The sequence below is a fragment of the Xiphophorus hellerii genome, chromosome 22 (assembly GCF_003331165.1).
Source record: "Xiphophorus hellerii strain 12219 chromosome 22, Xiphophorus_hellerii-4.1, whole genome shotgun sequence".
Lineage (NCBI taxonomy): Eukaryota > Metazoa > Chordata > Actinopteri > Cyprinodontiformes > Poeciliidae > Xiphophorus > Xiphophorus hellerii.
Genome location: NC_045693.1, coordinates 23,761,777 through 23,786,645, shown reverse-complemented (window position 1 = coordinate 23,786,645; position 24,869 = coordinate 23,761,777). Strand labels below are relative to the sequence as shown.

At 39.5% G+C, this 24,869-nt stretch overlaps 1 protein-coding gene across 1 annotated transcript in view; it reads left to right on the top strand.

Moving 5' to 3' along the window:
* The window catches only part of kcnq5a (potassium voltage-gated channel, KQT-like subfamily, member 5a), a 119,370-nt gene extending 95,088 nt beyond the window's left edge, over positions 1 to 24,282 (top strand). The window contains exons 10-14 of the mRNA XM_032553600.1: positions 6,052 to 6,293; positions 9,464 to 9,572; positions 11,254 to 11,385; positions 18,445 to 18,571; positions 19,394 to 24,282. Of these exons, the coding sequence (XP_032409491.1) occupies positions 6,052 to 6,293; positions 9,464 to 9,572; positions 11,254 to 11,385; positions 18,445 to 18,571; positions 19,394 to 20,455 (1,672 nt within the window). The 3' untranslated portion in view covers positions 20,456 to 24,282. The remainder of the gene's footprint in view (positions 1 to 6,051; positions 6,294 to 9,463; positions 9,573 to 11,253; positions 11,386 to 18,444; positions 18,572 to 19,393) is intronic.
* The last annotated feature ends 587 nt before the right edge of the window (positions 24,283 to 24,869 follow it).

The window sequence follows — 24,869 nt, the reverse complement described above, 5'->3', positions numbered from 1 at the left end:
AGTTACAAACAGAACATTTTACTTATTGAAAGCACAGATAAAAGTTGACATCTTAGTGTGGCTGGAATTATGGGACAGCTTCAGTAATATAAAGATAATTTCTTTAATTTGGACATTTCCTGCTAACATTTCAGAAATCCAGCATATTCCACGACAGACAGGTTCAGCGCTCGGAAGGATAACACAGAACAAGATCAGTCTGTTACACAAGGATTCCCTGTTATTTTCTGAAAGTCTAGCTCTCTCTCGCTCTCTCGCAGCCTCCATGAATCACAATCATCTCTCGACATGCTATAAGAAAAAATAGCTTCCTCACACATCACTGGTATTAAAATCTACTGAATTTGGGTTTTCTGTCAGGAAGAACTTCCAACCTAGAGAGTATTGTTAGGTGTTGTTCACCAATCACAAAATGATCGCATGTTTAAGATTCCAATCAGCTGGTTGACTTGAGCAGAAAATCAACTAGTTATGGTTATTAGGCATTTTCTTGGTGCAACTTTAGATAATACTGCTGCTTTGCTGAATGGGAGGGGAAAAAAGTTTGAAAAAGCCACACTGTGGTGTTAGAATACACAGAGTAAAAAGGCCAAATAAGCAGGTTTATTTTGATAAAGGTTAATCAAAGATGTTAAGATCTCTTTTTTTAATATATTTCTATGCTTAGTAAAGCTGGTTTCTGTCTCCTTCCAGCTCATAGATACAATATATTCCACTGCATACTGTTGAACATACACCAAGAAAAAAAAAATTGTACTTTGAGCCACTTGCAATAGTCCAGATAAAGTGCAACATGTGCTACAGAGCAACATTGTGTGAAGATACAGTATGCTTCTATTCTGTGACATAATTTTCATGTTGAACTTTATCTTTTTCAGTTTTTAAATCTTTCTCTCCTCCTCCCTTCCTTGACTTGACCCTTCACCCCTACAAGGTTGATTGTTGTCTTTGCTGCGCGAGTGTGTTTGAGCTTTTCTCATCTTGTACACTGTAATATTTGTTTATCCAACAAATATTTCACTGCGAGGACCCGCTGCCCCAAAAGAAGACATGTTGTTTAGAGTTAGGCACCAGGTTCAGGATTAAAGTGTGAGCTGGGTTTAGAGTTATCCATGTGCTGGTGATGGTTAGGGTTAGTGTCAGGGTCAGGCTGTAGAAATGAATGGAAGTCAATGCAAAGTCCTTATGAAGATAGAAAGACGTAATGTGTGTGTGGGGGTGGGGTGTGTGTGTGTGTGTGTTTGCTCCCTTATTCTTTATCACACGCCTTCAAAGACAGAAGTCTGTACCATGTCTGTACCATTACACACTTTTTCCATTGAGACGGTATTTATATAACTCATCAAACACAAAGTCTAGCGGCGACTTACTAAAGCTGAAGAAAGGGGAGGGGAGTCGGGAGAAAGGGGATTCAAGAACAAGAGGAGTTTAAAAAAAACAAAACAGAAAGAGATTTGTGAGTTTAATTACGCTAGTATAGTTTTTACAGTGCAGCGTCTCTTTGTCAACATTTGGAGGCCTTATGTTGAGCCAGCAGCTTCATATGCATTTAAACTGGAAAACCGCCACACACATACTGTACGTAAGTGAAAAAGAATCCGTTTGCGCTCTCTGAAAAAACACACAAACAAACGTACGTCTCATTCTTCAACAAAATAGGACTTAATTAGGCTTTGTCGCTTCCACAACAGCTATTCCCCAGAAATCCTTCTGCCTCAACGACTTAGCGTAATTATGTTTTCCTTTGTTAGAAACTTTCTGCTGCAGCCAAGTCCAATTTACACTTGTTAAATCATAATTACCCGCACTTTTATGACACTGTTTTCTTTTCTCCACGCTGCCCTTTGTACCGAGGGAATACGTAAAGCCTTGGCGTTATTAGCGGTTTTACAGACTGCCGACTCTCGGCAGCTCGACGGCGGTAGGTGCCGTGGTAAACGGCCTGTGATGTTCGTTTAGCAGACTTGTAAACACCAGCGGTTGTAAACGCTCGGCGCACCACAAAGTGCTGCAGCGGATATCAAGCTGTGTGTAAGTGAGTTGTATTTTGTCAGCGTGAGATGAAGGATAACGGAGTTTACTCTTTGGGTTATGAGTGTAGACAGGTGGGGTATGTTGAGCTCGCTTGCCTTTTGTGGCGCACTTAAGTTTAATTCAGCCCCTATGATGTGGAAAATCAAGAAAATAAAAACATTGACCAATAAACAATTCGTGAAATTAACTTGTCTCTTTGGTTGCTTTCAATCTGGATGCTATCTGTAAATGCTTAAAGCTGTAGTGAACTATCTGGTTTGTTATGTCAAAGTCCTGCAGTTTTGAAGCTGTTTGTTTGGCAGCGTGGCTCGGATAACGGCTTTCATTCCAAGCTAAGCAAACAAGGCTATCCAGCATGTCACATTTAATCTAAAACCGGCCAAACCGAACATGAACACAACACATTTGTCAGCCTTTTGTTTGACAGACAAATGGTGAGAAATTTGTTCAAACCGCAGTGCCTTCCAAAAGTATCCGTACTCCTTGATTTTTTTATTTTTTCCACGTTCTGTCACGACACAATCCCAAACTTTGATTTATTTCATTGGAATGCTAATGCGACAGACCGACGCAAAAGTAGTACATTACGGAGAAGTCAAATTAGCGAGATGGATGGTTTTTAAGATTGTTTTACTATCTTGTGCTGTGTCGGATTTCTATTCAGCCTTCCTGAGTCAGCATTTTGCTAACCCAACTTCGCCTGATTGCAGCTACATCTCTTTTGGAGAATGTCTCGTGAACTTTGGACTTTGATCAAGCCGTTCTGAGTTAGCTCCAGGTGTAATAGTAGGGTCTTGCCGGATGCACATTCTTGACTCGAGTCAAGTCTTCAGCTCCATTCGTCCTCCCATTAATTTTAAAAAGTTTCTCTGAAAGAAAAATAATCCTAAACCTTTGGCTGAGAAAATAGATTCAGTGTCAGGAAAATACATTATCCATGTATTTCATCCCAACTTGAGAGGTTCTTGAGCTCAGGTGGGTATGCCGCTACCCGTTTAGCATTTCCTCTTTGAAACGTGTCCTCTGCCCTTCTGTGAGTGTTGAGTGTGTGTCAGTCCTGAAAGCAAAGTCTCTGACCTCGTTCAGCTCAATTTCTCTTCCTCTTTGCCCCTTCCTTCTCCATTCCCTTTTCTATTCTCTCTCTCTCTCTCCTTTAGTAAGAGTCTAACTAATGGCGGACTCTTCAGAAAGTGTTGTCGGAAATATAGGAGGTACTTACAGTAGCATCTTCTCTGGCCTGGCCTCAAACCAGAACCTCATGCGTACGACTGACTAATAGCATGAAAGAGAACCAAAAAAAAGCCAACCTTCCTCATACAAATCCCCTTGGTTCCTTTTATGATAAAAAAAAAAAAAAGATTTTGTCTGAGACGGCTACTTCTGCCTGCTGCCTGCTGAATGCAAACGAGACCTTAGTTCCAAGTTACAATTTAAAGGGGAATTACACCAGAACCTGAATAATGCTTGTCATTATCTTTTTATAATTTGACACTTTAAAGGCTTATTTTACCCCAATATTTTGACCAAAGTTTTAAAGTCAGCCTATAAATTCCCCTTTATTTTATATATATATATTTTTTTCTTTCATCAATAAGTGCATTTTATGTCATTTACTGCGCTAAAGCTGTAAAAGAGCTCACACATGCATAGCTTTTTCAGAGCCAAAGTTTCCTGTAATCATTTAACAGAGGTCTTAATGAGTAATGCTCCAGACTTTTTAAGGTCTTTCTATCAGAGTGTTGCACCTACCTGGCCACGCAGCAAATATTTCATCATGTTGGGCCTAAAAACCATCAACCTAAGATATTTTTCATTTGACGGTTGTGTCTTTTAAGGATTAGGAAAGCAATTAAACAACAACCTAACACAGACCTAAGAGATGGGCTCTTGTTTTGAAGTTATCCAGGAAGTTGAGTTTCCGTTTTGGACGTTAACAGGTCACAGACCTGTTGGGAGTAGCAGCTGTATCTGTAAAATCCCCCACAGCTCGCTAAGACGTCAACTCTTTGGTCAGCAGTGCCTCCGAGTTTGCTTGTGTTTGGTCGCCACGGTAACTCACTGCAGTACTGACCAATTGGATGCACCGTCATTAACAGCTCAGATTACGTCCATAGGTTTCACACCCTTGTTGTCTCGGAGGAGGGACGCTAACTGTCGGTACTGCTAGCACACCTAGCTGTTTCCTGGGCTGGAAATAGAAAACAGAGGACATAAACTCAGCACATTAATGTTCTATTTATTTATCTGCTTTTCTTTCCTTCTTTCCTTCAATCCTAGACATATTTGCCATAAATTCAAAGTGAATTTTTGCGCTCAATACTTTCGTTTAACCCATTGGCTGTTGTGGATCCATTGGATAGCATTTAAGCGTTTTGGAGGTGACAGTTAAGGGCTTTTAAACTCATGTTTTTACCATAAAAATTTGAGTTTGGAGACTTTTTTTTGTAAAAACCAAATTTTGAAAAGGAAGTACCTAGGAATCCATCTCTAACTTGCAGGGTCAGCATCTGTCTCCAAGCACACTGTATCCTCACCCAGTCATGTCTGCTTAGCAGTAAGTCAGGCAACTCCTACACAGGCTTCTAGCTAATCCTTACATCCCGACAAAAACATAAAAATCAACATGAACCCAAACCTAAAATCCGATTTTCCTTGACCGAGAGAGCCCGCTGTGAATGTGCACACAGGCTTTCTGGGACGAAAACAATTTGAAAGACCTTCAAAAAGTGGTCAAATGTATGTAAAATTGCATTCATGTAATTTTAAGTATTACATCAACGGCAAAATACAAAGAAGGAGAATTTACTCAATACCGTAAACCATTGTCCACAAACTGGAAATGTCATGAATTTCCTCATAATCTCTGCATGAGCCACTAGCAGCCAATGTTTTCAAGTCTTTCTGTTAATTATGTTTTTTTGTTTTGGTTTTTTTTTTTTCAAAATGCATCCGCAACAACTGAATGTTTCACAATCATTCCACCCTGGGAAAGATAGTTAAAATAATCATCAGAACCCTAAAATTATTAACATTCATGCTAATAATAAGTGTTTGTAAACCTTTAAACACGTCTGCTGAAGATATGCTGGAAAAAAATGCATCTCTCTTTCTTTTTGCATGCTGGTCTCTGTTCATTAAGTGGAGTATGACTCATGTTTTGCATTCACACCAATAAATTAATAAATATGTGGCTAATGTGGAAAAAAAACAACATTATTCTGTGTCTAAAGTTGCTGATGCTATGAGCTTTTTGCTTCCAAGTGGTGAAAGATTAACCGAGAGATGGAGACAATGACTGGTCATAAAGATCGAACATTAGTAGTTATTGTATAATTTCAGCACAACATAAATTACAAATGTAGAAAAAAAATGTTTGCAATGTAATTTGTCAAAACAGTCCGTGGAGGATTTTGTCTTTTGGCAAAAAAAAAAAAGCTGCATAAGCAACCAAGGGAGAAAAAAAAAGATATAAAAGTAAATCATAGTGAGGTTTTAACAAGCTTCTCTCAGTACTGGTGTCATTTGTTTAATATGGACTCAAAATGAATGTGGTGATGATGTATTAATGGTGCCACGCTTTACATATCACCTTTAAAAATCTCATTAAGTCTGTTTTGAAAAGAGAATAGATGAATACATTATCAGCTCATCGCTTGCGGCACCTCGGGATCCAGCGAGGAGGCGGTTTTTGACTTTTTGGTGGCTTGGCGGCCCTTCTGGCTCTGTTTTAAAGTTTTGGGCATGTTGTTTGGATGGATGGGGTTTGGTCAGAGGGAAAAGACGAGAGCGTTGCTCTTCGCGCCTGAACGTTTTTCACTGTCTGAGGAGAAATGATTGCAGTCAGCATCCATTGTTACTTGTCTCCAAGCACACTTTCGTCACCTCTGTCTTTCCCTCACCTCTTTTATTTCAAATCTTTCCTTTGCTTAAAACTTTTCCTGTTTCTCTTTCTGCATCCATCAGCTTACCCCCTCTCTCTTCTGTTTCTGTTTTTATTTCTTTCGCCCATCCCCTCAGTCAAAAGCTGAGCTTTAAGGAGCGGGTGCGGATGGCGAGTCCTCGAGGTCAGAGCTTGAAGAGTAGGCAGACATCCATCAATGACCGCCAGCGCTGTTCCCCTGGCAACGAGGTGGTGGGCAGCAGTGAGCTAATGGGCGGGAGCCCCGCCAAAGTGCAGAAAAGCTGGAGCTTCAACGATCGGACACGCTTTAGACCATCGCTGAGGCTGAAGAGTCAGACCCGCACCGCTGCTCCAGACGGTGAGCACGGCAACAAACAATTGGTTTTACTCACCTGGATTCATCTTTTCTTTTCTCTCTTTTCAGCTGGTTAATTTTGATTAAACAGATGAATCAAAATCATTAAGAGGATTTTTAACTTTAGTTTGCGTCTTTCAAATTTGAAAGATTTGCTTAAGGAAAATGGCTCATAGATATCAAGGACATTGGTTCACAAGACTGCAGATTTAAAACCACAGATGAACCAATTGGACATCTGTGGCTAGTTTTCTACATTTCATCAGCCAAAACTGATTTGGGACGATTCAGGTTTGTCTTACAAAACTACAATTGCGCCATTAACAATGTTTCTTTCCAACCCTCATGCCATTACCAGTCATTAAACATTTGTAGTAGACACAAAGGCAAGATTAAGTCACCTGTGAGAGAGCATACACTGTAAAACACGTGTCAAACTCAAGTCCCGTCCCGTCAAACCCGTCCCGCCGTAACCATCTCAAGCCACTGAACTAGAAGCTGAAAACATTAGCTTTGTGCTTAAATATTATTTTATCAGTCAAATCAAATCAGTTTTTATTTGTATAGTGCCAAATTACATCAATCTGGAAGGATGCCTAGTAGTTTTTACTTTTTAGAAATATTTTCTGAATGCAGAGAAAGCTGTAACATTTCATCAGTTTAATAGGTAATTTCAACAAGTCAATATTCTTCCACAAGCGTCCCTTTGAGGATAATCAAGATGCTGATGTGGCCCAAATTGACAATGAGTTTGAGACTCCTGCTGTAATGCACATTTTTGCATATATTTATATTTATGTTCCACCTTTAAAGCTGTTTCCTTTTAAATAGCATCTACCGTCTCTGCTTCTCCTTTGCGTTAATTTTAAAACACTGAAAATCACAAACTTGTGTCTAACTGTGACTTCTTCCTTCAGTAACAACTTCCTCACTAATTAAAGTCACCAGTTCATTTTTTTTTTTTTTTTGCTGGATTTAAACTCAAAATTAGCTTAATGAGGAAAACACATTCAAAGTTGATTTAGTACATTTTATTTAATTTAAGAATAGAAATTGGGGTTGCATTTTGTGGTCAAAAATGAAAAGAATAAGGTAAAATAATGATGTATACAAAAATCTGTATTAACCTTAATTATGAGGCTGATATATGGTACTGAAAGATTAAAATAGGACAACGGTTCTCATTGCTCTGTGTTTGTGACGCGAGTCCTGTCACAAACAGGACAGACCTCCATGTTGCGCTTCACGCTTGGTTTTGTCTCCTGTTTATTTTGGAGATGCTGAAGTTCTGTTCAGTGATCCCAGCCAAGGATCACAGTGAATACGGAGAGGTTGTTAAAATTAGATTTTCACAAGTTTAAAGTCATGAGATATTTATAGTTATATATGGGAAAAAGAAAAAGATGGAAAGTTGAAGCACATTTTACGCTTATACTCTGGTTCTCAAATAAGCTAAGCAGGGAATGAAACTTAAAATAATTAGCAGCGTATAGGAACATATGTGACTAAAACATCAACTATTGGCTTTATTTCCCCGATTCAGATGTTTGTAAAGCACTCAGCTGTAAAGTTTAGCCTGATTTCTGATTTCTACAACCGTAGTTGACAACATAAAGATGTATGTAATCCCCCCCCCCCCCCCCCCCCCCCCCCAGGAAATTGGACTGAAGTAGAAATAAAACGAAATGGAAAAGTAATTACAAAACACAGCATCCTAACATTTCTCTTTTGGTTTTGGTCTCCTGTTACTCTCCCTTAAAACTTGACACAAGAAAGATTTTCAGCACCTTTTTGCTGTTGCCAGATCAGTTTTGTTTGTTTGTGTTGGGCCCATTTCTCAAGAGTCTATTTCCATTAAGGGTTCAATTGACATGCACTCAGACAATTGAATAAGATCCCAGAACATCCTCCGCAGGAAGTGAAACCCATCTGAGGAAACATTACAGTGAGGGAGTTGGATAATTTGTTGAAAGCAGGACTGGGAGATTTATCTGTTTATTATTGTTATTATTCTAACTTGTTTGTGTTTTGTAATCCATCTAGATTAGTCCACATTTGGTTTAACATAAAAAAAAAACAACTTACAATTGTCTTTTTGTTTTTGTTTTGTTTTTTTGTACTTCTAAACTTTCCCTGTGTTATTTTTACTCCATAGGATTTACTATAGGAAATCTCTCAGCAGGAGAGAATATAAAGAAAGTGCTGACGTGTTTTTCCTCACAGCTCATTATTTTCTTCTTCAAACTTTTTCAGTTCTATTCAAAGGGAAATTAAATGCCATAACCCATCTCATCCAAGAACCTCCAAAGGCTTGTTGTTGATTGTGATGCTGTGGGCAGGAAGGATCTCTGATAACAGCCAGTCTTGACACACAGACGTCTCTTTAAATCTCGGTCTGATTGAGAGAGATGTTGGTTGGAGTTGGGGATAATGTCCTTTCCCTCTAAGATCAACAAGTGGTGGTTCGAACTTCCTCCTTCTCTCTCTGCTCTTTGGTGCGGCTCTACATCCATGAAACCTCCTTTTCAACTCTTTAGGGATTTTTAGGTTGCAGTTCAGGTGTTATTTGAGCTGGTAGATGCTAAGCAGTTGTAAAAACAATACCTTGTTGCCATGGTTATGCATCACAGCGACTGCTCAGAAAGCAAAAAGAGTGAGGATAAAAATCCTTCCACGGCATCCAAACGCAGAGGGAATGAATGTCTAAACATGCAATGGCTTAACTAAAGAAATATAAAAGCAAAAGTCTTCAAAGAAGAACAAGCACAGCAGAGCTACTCTAGCATGCTGCTACCATGAATGATGCAATTCTGAAATGAATTACAGATCAATTTTTTTATAAGAGTATTCTGCATAAAGTTCAATGTAAATAGATAGTAAATAGGTGGATAGTAAATAGATAGCTGTCTAGCTATCTACCTAGAAAGAGAGAGATGGATGGATGGACCTTATATAGTTCAGTGGGAGAATTGCTTCTAATTCCTAATGTTCCCATCCAGACGGAGCATAAATCTTCACCTGCTCAAGGCCAAATAGCATCAGCTTTAAAAAGAATTGTTGACATCTCCTGCAGAGACCCGCGTTGAAGAAAGTGCTTTATGGGTCTTTCGGACTGGGAATGATTTTCTACGGGCCTGCGTTGATTGATGGATCAGTGCTGCCTTCTCTTGCAGTGGACCCAGGCATGACCACAGACGATTCCTTCGATGAGAAAGGTTGCCATTGTGACATCACTGTGGAAGATCTTTCAGCGCCGCTAAAAGCGGTCATCAGAGCTGTCAGGTAGGTCTGGAAATGAACACACGAGCCTGAATTAGGCTAAAACACGTTCAGCAGTTTGACCACGTCACCTTTTGGTTCCCCAATGGGGTATATAAACTTTTTACAAGACATTGTTTTTCAGAGTTTCTGCTTTTTCGTGTAGTCAAAACCTAGGTTTTGACTACTACTTGATTTGAGTGTAAAAAGTTAAAGATAATTCCTCACCTTAAATAGGAGGATAATCCAGATGTCCTACTATTTTGTAAACAAATTTGTTCTAGAATTGGCAACAGTTTAGCATCAAAAGGACGATGAGTGCAGCAATTCTCACTGCATAGCTGTAGAGCAGTCACGATGCACTTGTCAACCCCTGACCGCAGTAGCAGTGCCCAGAGTCATCAACACTTGGCATTAATTTAAGACCGAAGAGCAATAAAACGAGGTGGACTCTTTTACGAGATGCTTAACTTAGACGGCTACATCATCGTCGTTATTTGTCTGGCAGAGAAAACGAGCTCAGAATGAGTTATTAGTTTGGCATTTGAACCCTTTTTTTCCACGCAACATCGCTAAAGTCCTTCGATTCCCATCTCTTTCGCTTTGAGAATCGGATCCACAGATGCACAAACTGTACCTCTACCTTCTAACGTCCACTCAGTGGGCCACCTCCATAGGTTGCCAGATCCCAGCTCTTTCCCAGGGTTTCAGGTTGAGGACCGGACACCCCGTCCCCCAGTTGGGTCTGTTTTTGCTGCGGGTCGTCTGTCTCGGGGTGTTTCCATTAAAACTGTGAACCAAACAGACAAGTGGGAACCAGCAGGGAATTTAAAGGAACAAAGACCATAGATCTTCTTACCTACATCAATATTGTTCACCCATCAGTGCCTCCCTTTAACAAATGGATTGAAGTAATCATTTGAATTTGAGGTGTTAATTTTTAGCTGTTGTGATATTCGACTAATATTAGTTTTTGAACAGATGATCTTGAGACAGACGTCAATTATTGATACTCCTGCAGATTTAGGTTTAAGCATTTTTTTCAACCAATAACTTCTTTTACAGCAACGAGACCTTAATCTCTCAAAACATTTACACTAATACCCTTCTTAATAATCAGATTTTTGCTTTCATTAGTATCTTTGATGATTTATCTTTGATGATGAGCTCTAAGTCTTCGAGGTTGCAAAAACCTCCTTACCATCACCCTAACCTGATCTCCCTCCTCAGTTTCTTCATCAAATTAAACCTGGGACTCTGACTTAGTCTTCAGTTTTTATGCAGCCCAAATTTGGAACAAACTTCCAGAAAACTGTAAAGATGCTGAAAGACCGAGTTTGCCACCTTGAGATTTGAGCTCAGACCTTGGATGGATAAAATCCGTTTAAACCTGATTTTGCGGTTCTTCCTGGAACCCAGCCAGGTAAAAGAAACACGTTGACAGAAAGATTGCTTTAAAGCCAAATCTGCTCAATTGTGTGTTCTTACTTCAATCACAAAAAAAAGTAAACAGAAACAAGAATTCAAGTCGATGAACAGCAAGCTGCTGCCGCCATCTGCTGGTCTGTCTTAGCAATTGCATCTCATCAGATTTTCTTTCGCTTGCCTTAGTTCTACTACCTCGTGTATTTCCCAGTTATTAATCTTGTGGCAAGTTCCATTAATGCTACACATCAAGACACTGTGTGTTTGTGTGTTTCTGTAGGATCATGAAATTTCATGTAGCTAAGAAGAAGTTTAAGGAGACTCTGCGTCCGTATGATGTGAAGGACGTGATCGAGCAATACTCTGCTGGACACCTGGACATGCTTTGCCGCATCAAGAGCCTTCAGACGAGGTCAGGAAACTCTGGGAAGGACACAAAAATACACACAGTCACAAAAGCGTTTCGTTGTAATTCTAGAATATTTGCAGCCTGTCTCTAAAGGTCATTGTTTAGTTAAGCAATGCTATTTTTACAGGACAGTGAAATTTTTCAGTCTTTATTAGCAACATTTTCACTTGCTGTGCTCTTTATTGTTAATGGTCTCTGTTACACATATGTATAAAGTTTTATATTGAGCTCATTTACAACAGTAGCATGGTCATACATTGAAAAATGTATAAAAATACAAACTTAAGTTGAGATTTTTAGGGGAAAGACAATCTTACATTAAAACAACAATATGTAGCTTTTAGTGAAATATCGTTTTTACATATTTCTTAAAGCTTTCGTTATGTGTGCTGACAGTTTAAAATGGGACAGCTAATCTGTGAAATAATCAAGCTCCTCCTTGTGGTCCTACAGCAGTCTTACAAAACTGCAAAACTCCCGCTCAGAAACAACCAATCAGAGCCAAGAGGAGGGTCTGAGGGCTGCCAGTCATGCTTGTGTTGGCGCCGCTTAATGTGCCAATGGCAGAGAAACAATCTACACTTACAGGAAAACTGTTTAGCCGCTGTCATCGTTAGCTAACAGGTGGCATGCTAACTGGCCTTTGCATTCGTGACAGGCGCCATTGTGAAGAACTAGTTGTAACGTAGCATAGAGGAAAGTGGAGGGCGTGTGCAGTGCGTGAGATTATCTGTCTCGTATGTTGCTGTCAGGACACAGTTGCCGCCAAAGTGCTTCCAGAATGCAGATGTTACCTTACATGTGCGATGATTTAAGATTTGCAAAGTTTGTCACAAAGGTCTTCAAGGGGTTAACACATCCTGGTATTCTAAAGATTTCAATATGCTATGCATTGTACAACAAGGTATCCAGGTCCTACAAACAGAGCCTGCACAGTCATAAAACCTTAAGATGATGAATATAAAGAATTTGTTGTTTTTTACAGACCCCTCTAACTGGAGAGTATGTATTTAGAAAACCTACATTTTCACTTGTAGTAGTGGAACAGGAAATGGATCTTCCTGGTTTGCCTCTGAACTGACAGTTGGCCTGTAGACAGATGTCTTCACCAGGAGTCCTAATAATTTGAAGGTTACCCTACATTTGCTCTTTTATCAGCTTAAGCACCCTACTCACCAACATTTTTGCGAGGGCAGATAGTTTTGCAGATATCATTGAAGTACCTGAATGATATTTTTTGGATGTAAATTACTTCACCAAAAATAATCAACAAAAACAAAACATCCTACTTCAGGATTCTTTTTGTTTCCCTGTGTGCATGTTCAGTTTCTTTTCTTTCCACCAGACTGGATGCAGTAGTTGGACCCCCTCCAAGGTCAATAAGAGGTCGTGTCAAGACGTTTTCTTCTTCCTTGCTGCAGTCATATTACAGCCAGAATCAGAGGAAACGCTCATCATCTGGGTTAGAATTGGCCTGCCCTGGCTCCCTGGCTCCCCTTTTAACATGGCTGGATGCAGCCTGGGTCAAAAAACACTTTGATGTAAATTAAACCTGATTTGTTTGAAATACTAACATATTTGTAAACTCAATGCAACTCAATTTCCTCTAATAAATTGCTGCAGAATATTTATATGTAACAAATGCAGGTTGACCCAGGTTTAGCAAGACATTGTTTTCCGTCATCTAGAGTGAACACCACCATTGGAGGTCTTTAGGAATTCTAACTTTATCTTTTCTTTTTACCTCAGTGGTCCTATAGTAAACTTGTCACATATTTCACAGCCAAAAGACAGTGAAATAAATACCACAAAATATTAGGATAAAATTTTTGACCAATATTTCCCATCCCTAGTGGTCAGATAAGATCAGCTAAATCAATAATCTCTTTGGGTTTCTTTTGCTGTTGTTTTGTGTGTTTCACAGTCTTTCCCCACATAAAAAAAATCCGTAAGACAAGTGAAACTTGACAATATCTCACTTTAATATTATAAGCCTAATTTGAACAAATGAAGGGCCTTTTCTGTTGCCGTTGTGTGCTTGTAAATATAACAAGAGAGTTGTATTTAGAGAGATGACAGCTTAATTTGCTATTTTGTCATCAACCCAGATAAATGAAATGCCCGTTTGTCAGCCGCTTTCAGAATTAAGCTGCATTATGATGACTTGAACTCAAAACCTCTCATTGTTCCTATTAGACTTTACTTGATAGTGGGGGGGGAAAGTCGGGTTTTGTTCTTCTCCAACATTTCCTGCCACCAGAGGGCGACATACTGCAATTCTAAATGGGGACTTCAGTGACTTGTCGCTCCTGATGATGAAGGAGTGAGCCTCTGCTGAAATGCTGAATAAGATTCAGACCTACAAGGGATTCAAGTAATCAGCAGGAGTCCTGAGAAATGACACACTCCATGTTCAAAGTATCAGAGTCCTGCCATGAAGACTTTCTGATGTAGAATAACGGTATAATTATTGTGCAGCAAAGAACCATTTGCTTCAGTAGTCAGTGAATTTGGTGGCAGTGAAAATATTTTTACCAAACGAACTGTTGCCTCATTGTGGAGCCGACACAAACCAGTGCTAATTTGCTAGCAGGTCAAGGACAGACACAGTTTAGTTCTGTCTCGATAATTCACTTAATCATCTCAAGATGACATGCTTTCTTTGTTGCACAACAAGCGACAAGCCTACTTACGTAGCTTAATGTTTACACACGTCTCCGCCCATCACCTGTCCTCTTTCACATGAACTGGCATTTGTAGTTTTGGTTTCTTTCATTCTTCCCGTGAAACGGACACTGCGTTTAAGTCTTCCTGTAAAAGCTGAAAGCAGGAGAGGTCCACTCCTTTTCCAGTAAACCCAGTCTGTTTTGATTTGCTAACACCAGTGGACTGATTCCTCACTGCCTATACTCAATCAGTCGTGTTGAAATGAGACATACAAACAAACATCTTCATCAGATTCAACAAATTATCTACGTTGTCCATTTATCTTTAACTGTTATCTTTGTTTGCCGTTCATATGAAGTACTTTTATGGATGTCTGTAAGGCAATGTTTTTAAAACACTCAGGAAAGATAGTGGAGTACAACTGATGCAGTTGAACACAGATTTATATATTCTGCATAAAAAGACATAATCGGTATTTCTCACCGTCTGATTTTAAATCAGAGTGGACTTACCCTGTTTTAGATTACCTGGGTTAGTTGAATTCATTTCTATTTGCTAAATACCACAATAAGACAGGAGAGTTTTTTATTATTTCTTGGGGTTAGTGTTATACTAAGATTATTACGCCTTTAAATCATATTCGAAAACCAAGATAGTGTTTGCTTTGCAAGCTCTTATTGGTTATTTTATCACATTAATTCAGGAGCTAAAATTACAGGAAATCAACTAGGAAGTTGAAGTTTGGGCACAAATAGGTCAATAATGATTTTAAACATGCCTCAAAAACAGACATAATCTTTTCAGAACAACGAAGTCAGTGACTTGGAGTGACCACACTGCAAAAACATAAACTCTTATCAAGCATTTTTTGGGGGGGGGGACTTTTTAGTGAAAGTATCTTAATACACTTGAATTAAGACAAAACTGACATCCTACTCCAGACTTTCCTTTATAAAAAAAAAAAGTAAAAGTCAAAACTTAATCACAGTCTTGTCTAATAAGCATGGGAGTGGCAAGGTTATTGCTGCCTCTGGCAATATATAATAGTAAATAAATACATAAAATACTGTTTTTCTGATTCAATGTGAGAGAAAGAAAAAAAGTATTTTATGCCTTGTAGGAGAACTGTTTTATTTATGTCTCTGTGGGATAGAATATGAAGATCACAGAGGAAGAAGTGCTTAATTTATGCTTTAGATTCCCTTGAGACAAAATTACTTTGAGCGTGGCCAGAGAGTAATCCAATAAATGTATTTATTTACTTTTATATATTGGCAGAGGCAGCAATAACCTTGCCACTACCATGCTTATTAGACAGGACTGTGATTAAGTTTTGATTTTTACTATTCTACTCCAGACTTTTCTCTATAAGGAGTTAAGTCCTCCCCCTACATGGTAATACTTGATTAGACACTGGCTGACGTGCTCATATAAACTTATTAATATTTATAAATAAAACCCATGACATATCCTCTGACTTCGGCCTGGAGCTCATCTTACGTTCCCCAACACGTTGTTTTTTCCTCAGGGTTTAACTTTGTGTCTGGAAACCGCTGGGAGAATTTACAGCGTGTGTTGCGTAGTTTTAACAAATCAGCGTGCAGATTAACCTGACTAATTAATTGAATACAACATTGAGGCCTCTTGTGCATGCAAAGACGTGGCTTTGTTTTCTGGCTGTGGGGATGTAAGCCTGCAATTGTGGTTTTGAAAACATGGTAAAATTAGCTAAAACTAAGGTTTTCTTCTTCTGTTTTTACTTTGTTAAAGCTGAAATGTCACATCAGACAATGATTTTTAAATTATACACAAGCATGTCATTGTGCTTGAAGCATATCAGTGCGTCAAAACCATTCACACCCCTTAAACAGTTTTTCATTTTGTCACAATACAGCACAAAGTTCTATGTAAGATATTCTTAAGTCATGTTTGACATAGGATTTGCTTTAATCTTCTCATCCGCATTTAGCTTACTCAGTGCTTCTCAGTGACCATTACTGTGTTTTCTTTGACTTGATGGTGCCATCTGAACCTCGGCCTGTATTTACTAAGGCAAAGAGGAGAATCATCACAGAGGCGACAGCCATGCTTTTCTGCGATAAGTTTGATCCTTCTCTTCTTAATAATCTCACTGAAACTGACTGTTTTGTGAATTGTTTTAATAGCCAATGTGCTGATATCTTGGATCAAGTAGCGCCAGTTAAGGCTAGGAAGGCACCACAGGAAAGTTTCTGTCCTTGGATAAATGATGAAATTATGTCTCTGAGGAGAACATGCCGCCAGACTGAACGTTTATGGAAGTCTACTAAATTGGAGGTCCATAGGCTGCATTTAAAGGACTTAATATTGTTCATAAATAAGAGGATTGAGGTGGCCAGGGCAAGTTATTTTAATTGTCTGATTGCCTCAAATAAAAGAAATCCTAAAGTGCTCTTCGACACTATCAGCTCTCTTGTGTCACCTGTTGCTGTAAATCCTCGTAACTCTACAATTAGTTGTGATGAGTTCCTGGATTTCTTTATTGATAAGGTCAAAGTAATAAAGAACAGCTTGCCTCCTTGCCATGGTTCCCAGCATTTGGAACCTCCCACTCAGAGCTGGGCCTCATTTGAGCCTGTCACTGTGGAAGACATTTCAACCATCATGAAAAAAATGAAACCGTCCTCTGGTACTTTAGATGTTCTTCCTTTTAAACTGTTTGTGAGGGTTTTTGACTCCATTGGGCCCTATATTGCTAAAATGTTTAACATGTCTTTGCTTAGTGGTGTGTTTCCTTGTCTTTTCAAACATGCCATTGTGGAGCCACAGTTAAAGAAAACAGGACTGGACTCTTCTGAACTCAAGAATTTCCGGCCAATATCCAAGACCCTTTTCTTGGCCAAAGTCCTGGAAAAGGTAGTCTGCACCCAACTTAGATCATTTTTGCAGGTAAATGACATTTATGACACTTTTCAATCTGGGTATCGTGAGTTTCACTCCACTGAAACAGCCCTGTTGAAGGTGTTTAGTGATATTACGATGGCAGCTGACACCGGTAAATGTTCTGTGCTGGTTTTGTTGGATCTGTCATCGGCGTTTGATACAGTGGACCATGGCATCCTGATAAACAGGCTCCAACATTTGGTTGGAATGTTGGGTTGCGTTTTGAAATGGTTCACCTCTTACCTGGTTGGCAGAACTTTTAGTGTGTCAGTGGGAAATGCAGTGTCTGATTCTGCAGAGCTTTTGTGGGGTGTGCCGCAGGGATCGGTCTTGGGACCTGTTCTGTTCCTGCTGTACCTACTTCCTCTGAGCAGGGTCATCCAGAAGTTCAGTGATGTGTCCCATCATCTGTACGCCGATGATCTGCAACTGTACTGCTCTTTCAAGCCAAGTGAGCCACATAAACTTTGCACTCTCACTAGTTGTTTGGCCGAAGTGACAAAATGGCTCACTGAAAACAGCCTATCATTGAACTCCAACAAGACCGAGACCTTGATTGTTGCTCCTGACAGTGCTGTGCCTGGAATTAAGCAGCACCTCGGAAACTTGAGCTGCACAGTTAAAAGCAACCTGCGCAACCTGGGTGTTTTCATGGATGGAGCGATGTCTATGGAGCGGCACATAAATCAGCTTGTTAGGAACTGCTTTTTCCAAATTCGGAACATTTCTAAACTTCGTAAGATGGTGACTTATGGTGAGCTTGAGATGATTGTTCATGCTTTTGTCTCATTGAGATTGGATTATTGTAACAGTCTGTTCACATGTCTTAACAAGAGGGAGCTTGCGCGTCTGCAGGTTGTACAAAACTCTGCTGCACGCCTGCTCACTCGCACTCACAGGAGGGAACATATTACACCCATCCTCAAAAGTTTGCACTGGCTGCCTGTATCTTACAGGATGCACTACAAAATCCTGGTACTGACTTTTAGAGCTCTTCATGGACAGGCGCCAGACTATATTAAGAACCTCATCCAGCCTTATGTTTCGACTAGGAGCCTCAGGTCGTCCAATCTGAACTTGCTGATGGTTCCTCGGACCCTTTTTAAGACTCGAGGAGACAGATCTTTTAAAGCTGTGGCGCCTCGCCTCTGGAATGAGCTACCTTGTACCATTCGATCTTTGGATTGTATAGACACTTTTAGGAAACAACTTAAGACCCACTTTTTTAAACTTGCTTTTTAGCTTAATACTGTGTTTTATTGTTTTGTATGTTGCTTTTAATTTATTTTATTTTTTACACTTTGTGCAGCACTTTGTGACCCTGGTCTGTGAAAAGCGCTATAGAAATAAAGTTTACTTACTTACTTACTTTAGCTTATGATCAGTTATAGATGAACTGAAATGAGACACAGTGGCTTTCTTGCATTACATTATCATCATCCTTCAATGTGTGTGTGTGTGTGTGTGTTTTAGGGTGGATCAGATTCTTGGGAAAGGGCAGATTCCGGTGGATAAGAAGCCAAGGGACAAACTGCACCACGATGGAGACTCTCTGGAGGGCATGAGCATGTTGGGACGAGTGTGTAAAGTAGAAAGACAGGTGTGGTTTTACAAAGACAATATTTCTCATACACTTCTTGATAAACTCTACCTGTCGAAATCTTAAGAGGAAACGGGATCAAAACACAAAATTGAGCCTCCAGTTTATTGAAAATACAGTAAATCGCAAACAGCCTGTTCATCAGCTCATCAAACATTGAAACCATTCAGAGTCTCAAAAATCTAAAAGTGTTCACAGAGGAATCTTAGTAAGAGTTTCCACTACGTTGTTATAAATTCTTTCACGTTGTTTATATGCTTGATTTAAATGCCTAGTAGGCATGTGGAGCTGCTTCATGTGGTGAGGATAACTTCATGAAGGGCCTCTGTGATCTGGAATTGACTATTTTTCCTAAACCTCCCCCGCCTTAAGATTTTTGATCAAGAATGTATTGTACTGGGCATGCAGTGGTGGCGAAGTGGTTAGCGCGACCCGTATTTGGAGGCCTTGAGTCCTCGACGCGGCCGTCGCGGGTTCGACTCCCGGACCCGACGACATTTGCCGCATGTCTTCCCCCCTCTCCTTCCCCGTTTCCTGTCAGCCCACTGTCATATAAGGGACACTAGAGCCCACAAAAGACCCCCTGGAGGGGTAAAAAAAAGAATGTATTGTACTAAATGTTGCGCAAGAAACTGATTTAACTTCTTGTCTTGGACCTCGTTTAACAGATATAATCTTATACCTGTTATTCAAGAAGAACTTGTCCATGTCCTGAGACTAGTTTTGTTATGACAGGAAGATTTTTTTAAAATGGAATGCTTAACATTCTTTACTTGCCTTCAAGTGTTCTCCATAATAACCATTGTTCTCTCTCACACCCAGGTGTCCTCTATTGAAACAAAGTTGGATTCGTTGCTTGATGTTTACCGCCAAGTTCTCCAGAAAGGTCCCTCAGGGCTCTCCCTCTCCTCTCTGCCCCTTTTTGAGCTGGAAAATCACCAGCACCACAATTTGGACTACCCATCCTCCCCCCAAAGGGGGGATGCAGTTAGAGGACGAGGAGACAACGGTGGCGGCGGGATACACCGTTCTCATGGTGCCAACCCAAGAGGCCTGCGGCTCATTCTGGCACCGGCCGACGACGATTGTCCTCCAGATTCAGCGCCTCCGTCCTACCCTCCTTCCACTGCCTCGCTCTCCCCTTCACCTCTACTACCCCCTGACAGCCCTTACCCAACCCTTGCCACCCCTTCCAAAAAATCCCACTTTCCTGATCTGCCGCCTCCGCCATCGTCGACTGGGAGCTTTACTCTCCAGCTTCCTCCCATGGTTCACCCTTCACACCTCCGATGCCCCTCTGACCCAGTCTCGGATGATGTGACAGATGAAGTATTAGCCGATGACCAGAGTCTGGGCCCTTCTGTCGTTGTAGGATGCAGTGCTGATGGTAATGCTGACGGGGGCGGTGAGGCAGGGTTCGCACCCAGTAGGGTGCAGCTGCGGAAGAAGTCCGGCTTGAAATCCGGAGGGGTCTGCAGGAGGCATTTGAGCCTAGAGGTTAACCCATTGCTGCTGCTCTCATCTAACCCAGAGAGGAGGCCTACAGACTGGGCAGGCAGTCTAGGGAAATCCCTCTCTGTGCATAATATCAACCAGCCTTTAACCAATCGTGCCCCTGGCCTTTCCGCCGCCCTGAACAACAGCAGCAGTAGCAGCAACGACAGCGAGCGCGGCAACGGCCACAATGACCTCAGCAACTGGGATGGGACAGACCTCTTCATTAGTGAGTGCAAGCTGAAGCCGGCAGCTGACCACTATGGCTTCCTGTCCCAGGGACCGGACAGCAGCCAGTCGGACATTTTACAGACCGAGGAGGAGGATGTTCCTCACTCAAAGGGAAACTCAGAGTTCCTTGGTCAATCCTCACACTTACAGCTGGTGTAAGCACACTGAGTGAAAAACAAAACACAAACTGCAAACTGTATGTACACATACTGTGGCCAGCGCCACTTTTTAAACATATTTATATAGGGCACCATGCGCATCATGCTCTGAATTTGACACTTTATACATGTACAAACAGTGTTTTCTGTTTTATGTGACACGATTATGCCCATTTGCATATAGATCACATATTATTACACACTTTTATGTGGCACCTAAATGTCTGCAGCCAGTAGGAAGAAAGAACATACGAGTGTGAACGCAAGTGGCCATGTTCATGTTGCACAAAATATGAAAACTACAGTATACAGTATATTCAGTACTTTGCTAAATTATTGATACTCCTTGAACTTTTTCACAGTTTGCTACTTTAAAATCCCAATATTTTATGTATTTTCTTGGGTTTTTATGCAACATACCAACACAAGGTGTAAAATACTACATAGTTAATGTTTTTTTGGTTCCAATTTAGTTTTTTGCAGCCTTTAACGTGTGTTCTTCCAGGACTCCCCTGTATTTCGCTCTGTCCATCTTCCTCTCTGAGTTGCTGTAAAATAGTATCTACCCTCTTGCAGATTTATTCTAGTTTTCTATTTTGTCTTGGTTAGATGTTGGGTTTAAGTGGAGGGTTTTTGAGCATTAACAACTTGTTAAACAACTTGTCATGCCACAACATTCTAGGCTTGAGTTCAGAATTTGACCTCAGTTAAGTTAACTTCCTAATGTCTGGTGCTTTAGATCACCAACATCAGGTTTTTTTTGCTGCACAAACTTAGTGCACTGGAGTTTAAGGGCCCAAATTAATAGTCGGACATTTTGCTAAAAAATGTCCTAAAAAATTAGAATTTTTTTTTGACAGTGATTTTCTTTCTCAATTGTTCTTGGATTTCTTTAGATTAAAGCTTGATTCATTACTTTTGACAATGTTTAACATAGTTTATGCTGTCAGACAAGTTATATTTAATTAATTTCTTAAATCTGCAGGCCAGGGCCAGCTGGCTCTAGCCACATTAAAGCGAAAATTGTGGGTGATTACAGAGGATTTTTGTTTCAATAACCAAGGACAGTTTGTTTTTCACGCAGGGCTTATATGGTTTCGATGGCTTTTGTCACTTAATCAAAGACAACATCATTTGAAACCTGCTTTTTGTGCATATTCGGATTATCCAATATTAGAGTTTTCTACTGATATGAAGCATTTTGGTGTGACTATAAAAAAAGAAAAATGTAAAACAGAAATCTGTAAGGGGCATATACTTTTTCACATCACCTTACTCTGACCAGCCTCTGTGTTCCTGATGAGAAAAGAAAATCCCCACAGTGCAATTCTGCTAACCTCATGTTCATAACTCTGTCACATAAATAGCTGAAAAAGTACATTGGCTTTTGTGGTTGTTGCAAGACAAAATGTGATAGAGTTCAAGGGATATGAATACTTATGCTAAGCACTGTAAACAATCTTTCAGGAGAAAATGCAGCTTTCCTGACTCTTACACTCAGCATCATGACTCAAAGCACGATGTTAATTTTGACAAAAGATGCTTCTGTTGGAGGTGACGGAAAACCCCTCCATAAATGTTTATTTTCTTCTATTTGAATAGAATAAGAATGTAGATGATGTAAGTCAACCTATTTGGCTCTTCACGTGAACAATGGAGAGTTTTCTTTTGTTTCAAAGTGAATCTTTATCTTTCTTCTTTCTATTAATCAATCTGGACCTCAGCTTAAACCAAAGAACTTAATCTAGATTCATCAGCACAAATGCCACATGCATCCATTTTTGTTAAAAAAAGGAGAAAGAAAACATGATTTAAAAAATACTTTTAGAGATCATTTGACAAGCTGAAGATGTAAAGAGTCTAAAATGAATTTAACTGACAGTCTGTGGAAATCACATGCCTGCCTAAATAGATGTACGGTGTGAATTTATAGGGACTGGGGCAAGAATAACATTTGATCGCTAATGTCAAATATTATAAGAGGAGCCAACTAGGACAAAAGCTGAGATACACACTTATTCTTTGTTCTGTATAAATGATTGTATTTGATCTTTCTTGCAAGATAAGAAAAATCAATTTTTGTCTAGTTTGTCTTTAATGATAAACCCTCTTAAGCTTTCCATATTCATATCACTTCCTGGGCGGTTCTCACAAATCAATTACTAGAGGCTTAAATCTGTGGGATTTATACAAATAATCAATGAAAAAATAAAAAGCAACAAATCGACAGCATGTGTTGAGACCACAGAGGAGTTAATCACATGATGATCTAAAGCATTTTTTGAAGTCTGCAATTGGGTAATGGTTTGACCCTTCCCTCAGATTTTGCACAATAGTTTGGTAAATGAAATGCTAATGATTTGAATGCTGATTTAGCAAAGATTACTAAAGTGGACCTTCTCAATCATGCATGAGATGCCGCATGTGTGAAACTGCTGGTGTCAATGCCAAACATGCAAACACATTCTGCCTTCTTGAACCTTGTTTTACTTTTTATTTGTAATAATTTGGGAGTGTATATTTGTTTTATGAGTTAATAAAGTAGCCACCTACTATGTCAACACAACGCATACAACACTTCACTGGTAACTGATGTTTCCCTTTCCTGTAGAAGTCCAAATTAAAAGCTCCGGCACTGATTAAATACCCTGTTTGAACAATTCGAAGTGAAAGGGAGGTGTTATTGAGCAGGCCGTGCAGTTTTTGATTTAGCATGCACATTTTTTGCTTTATTCAGATATCCTGATTATTTTTTTTAAATCCACGTTATTGTGGATGAGAGCCACCTAACCACAAAATTGTCAGGTTGTTTCAACAACCATCTGGTGTCCTTTTAGGATTACCTCTACAAACAATATGTAAACATTAGATCGTAAAGTTGCACAAGTGAATCAAGGTTCACTGGCAGACTTTGGAAAATGTTTGACATAACTGATGCTTTTTTTGTCTCAATTTTTCATCTGCAAATATTATTTTTTACTCATCCACCAACTATTTCCATCATTTTAATATCTTCTGTGTTTGATTTGGATATTGGTTCTTTTCTGGCACAGTCACTCTTGTCTTAAAATATGTTTTGCTGTCAGTCACTTCCTTTATTGACGTTGTGATTTCATCTGCGTTTGCCCGTGTTTTGGAAGCGGATTACTAATTCATTTAACACTGAAAGTTAGAGCAAGTATTATTTTCAGAAAAATGCTAACAATTAGCATTTGTGTGGTTTTTGTAATATTCTTTAATCCACATACAGTAAAATCTCATTCTGGTGTAAAGAAAACATTCTCATCGCAAACATGTACAGCTTCTGGTGAATGCTGGGGTCTGGCTATGTGACATGGTATGTTCATGCCTGCATGATATTGGAAAAGATGTAATGTGTTTAATGGTTGACTGGAAAACTTTATCAGCCAATCGACTCAAATAGCTAAAATGCTGAGGAACTAAAGAGGCTAAACTTCCCATGTGACATGCTAATGTTTGCAATCTGTAAATTGCTTAAGGGTGCCTTTTTGCCCAAAGACCTGCTTTTATTTCCATTCATCGCCTACAACCTATTATATCAGATTGTACTTAAGTCCAACTGCTCATCCTGAACTGGGCATCCAGTCGTGTGGCTTTAAGCCGGAGTCTTTGACTTCATTGGCCGAAAATACTTAATAATTTCTCTACTGCTTGAACAGTAATTTATGACACAGCTGGCCTTAAAGCTTGATAATGTTAACATTGTTATTTCTTTGAAATTAATTTATTAAAGTGCACATTATATTCTCTGGATGAGAAATGCAAAAATGATTTTATTATTCATTAATAAAGTATGAATTAACAAAACTGTTTCTCGTGAGTTTTCTAAATCATTTTAAGGGGGAATCATATGTATCCAGTATTCACCAACTTCACCAGATGGAGCCAAAAAAATAATAATTCCTAAAGCTCTAATAGAGTAGAACCTTTAACGAACCTTTAAGGGAAGTTCAATGAAAGTCAACGTCCAGAAAACCTCTGCAGAGGTTAATTTTAATATTTACAGTGTAACTATCAAGGAATATTTACTGGAGGGTTCCCTGAATGGTAACTACAACGTTCTCAATGTAACTTTTATGGAACCATCTGAGAGTGATTCCATAAAATGTAACCCTTTGAAACCCCAAAGGTTCCCTAGAAGTTACCGTTATTAATAATATAGTCTTTAAAGAACCTTCATGGAAAATTTCAAGTTCCTGGGAGGTTTTGTGCAACTTGCACAATGTAACCTTTAGAGAGTCTTCAGGGAGTCAATGTTAACTTGAGGTAATCTACAACTTGCACACTGTAACCTCTAGGCAATGTTAAGGGGTCTTCTCTTCACAGAACATGTTTACTTTATGGAAGTTTACAGAGAATAGTTCCTAATGGGTAAGCAATCTTTAATCTTACTG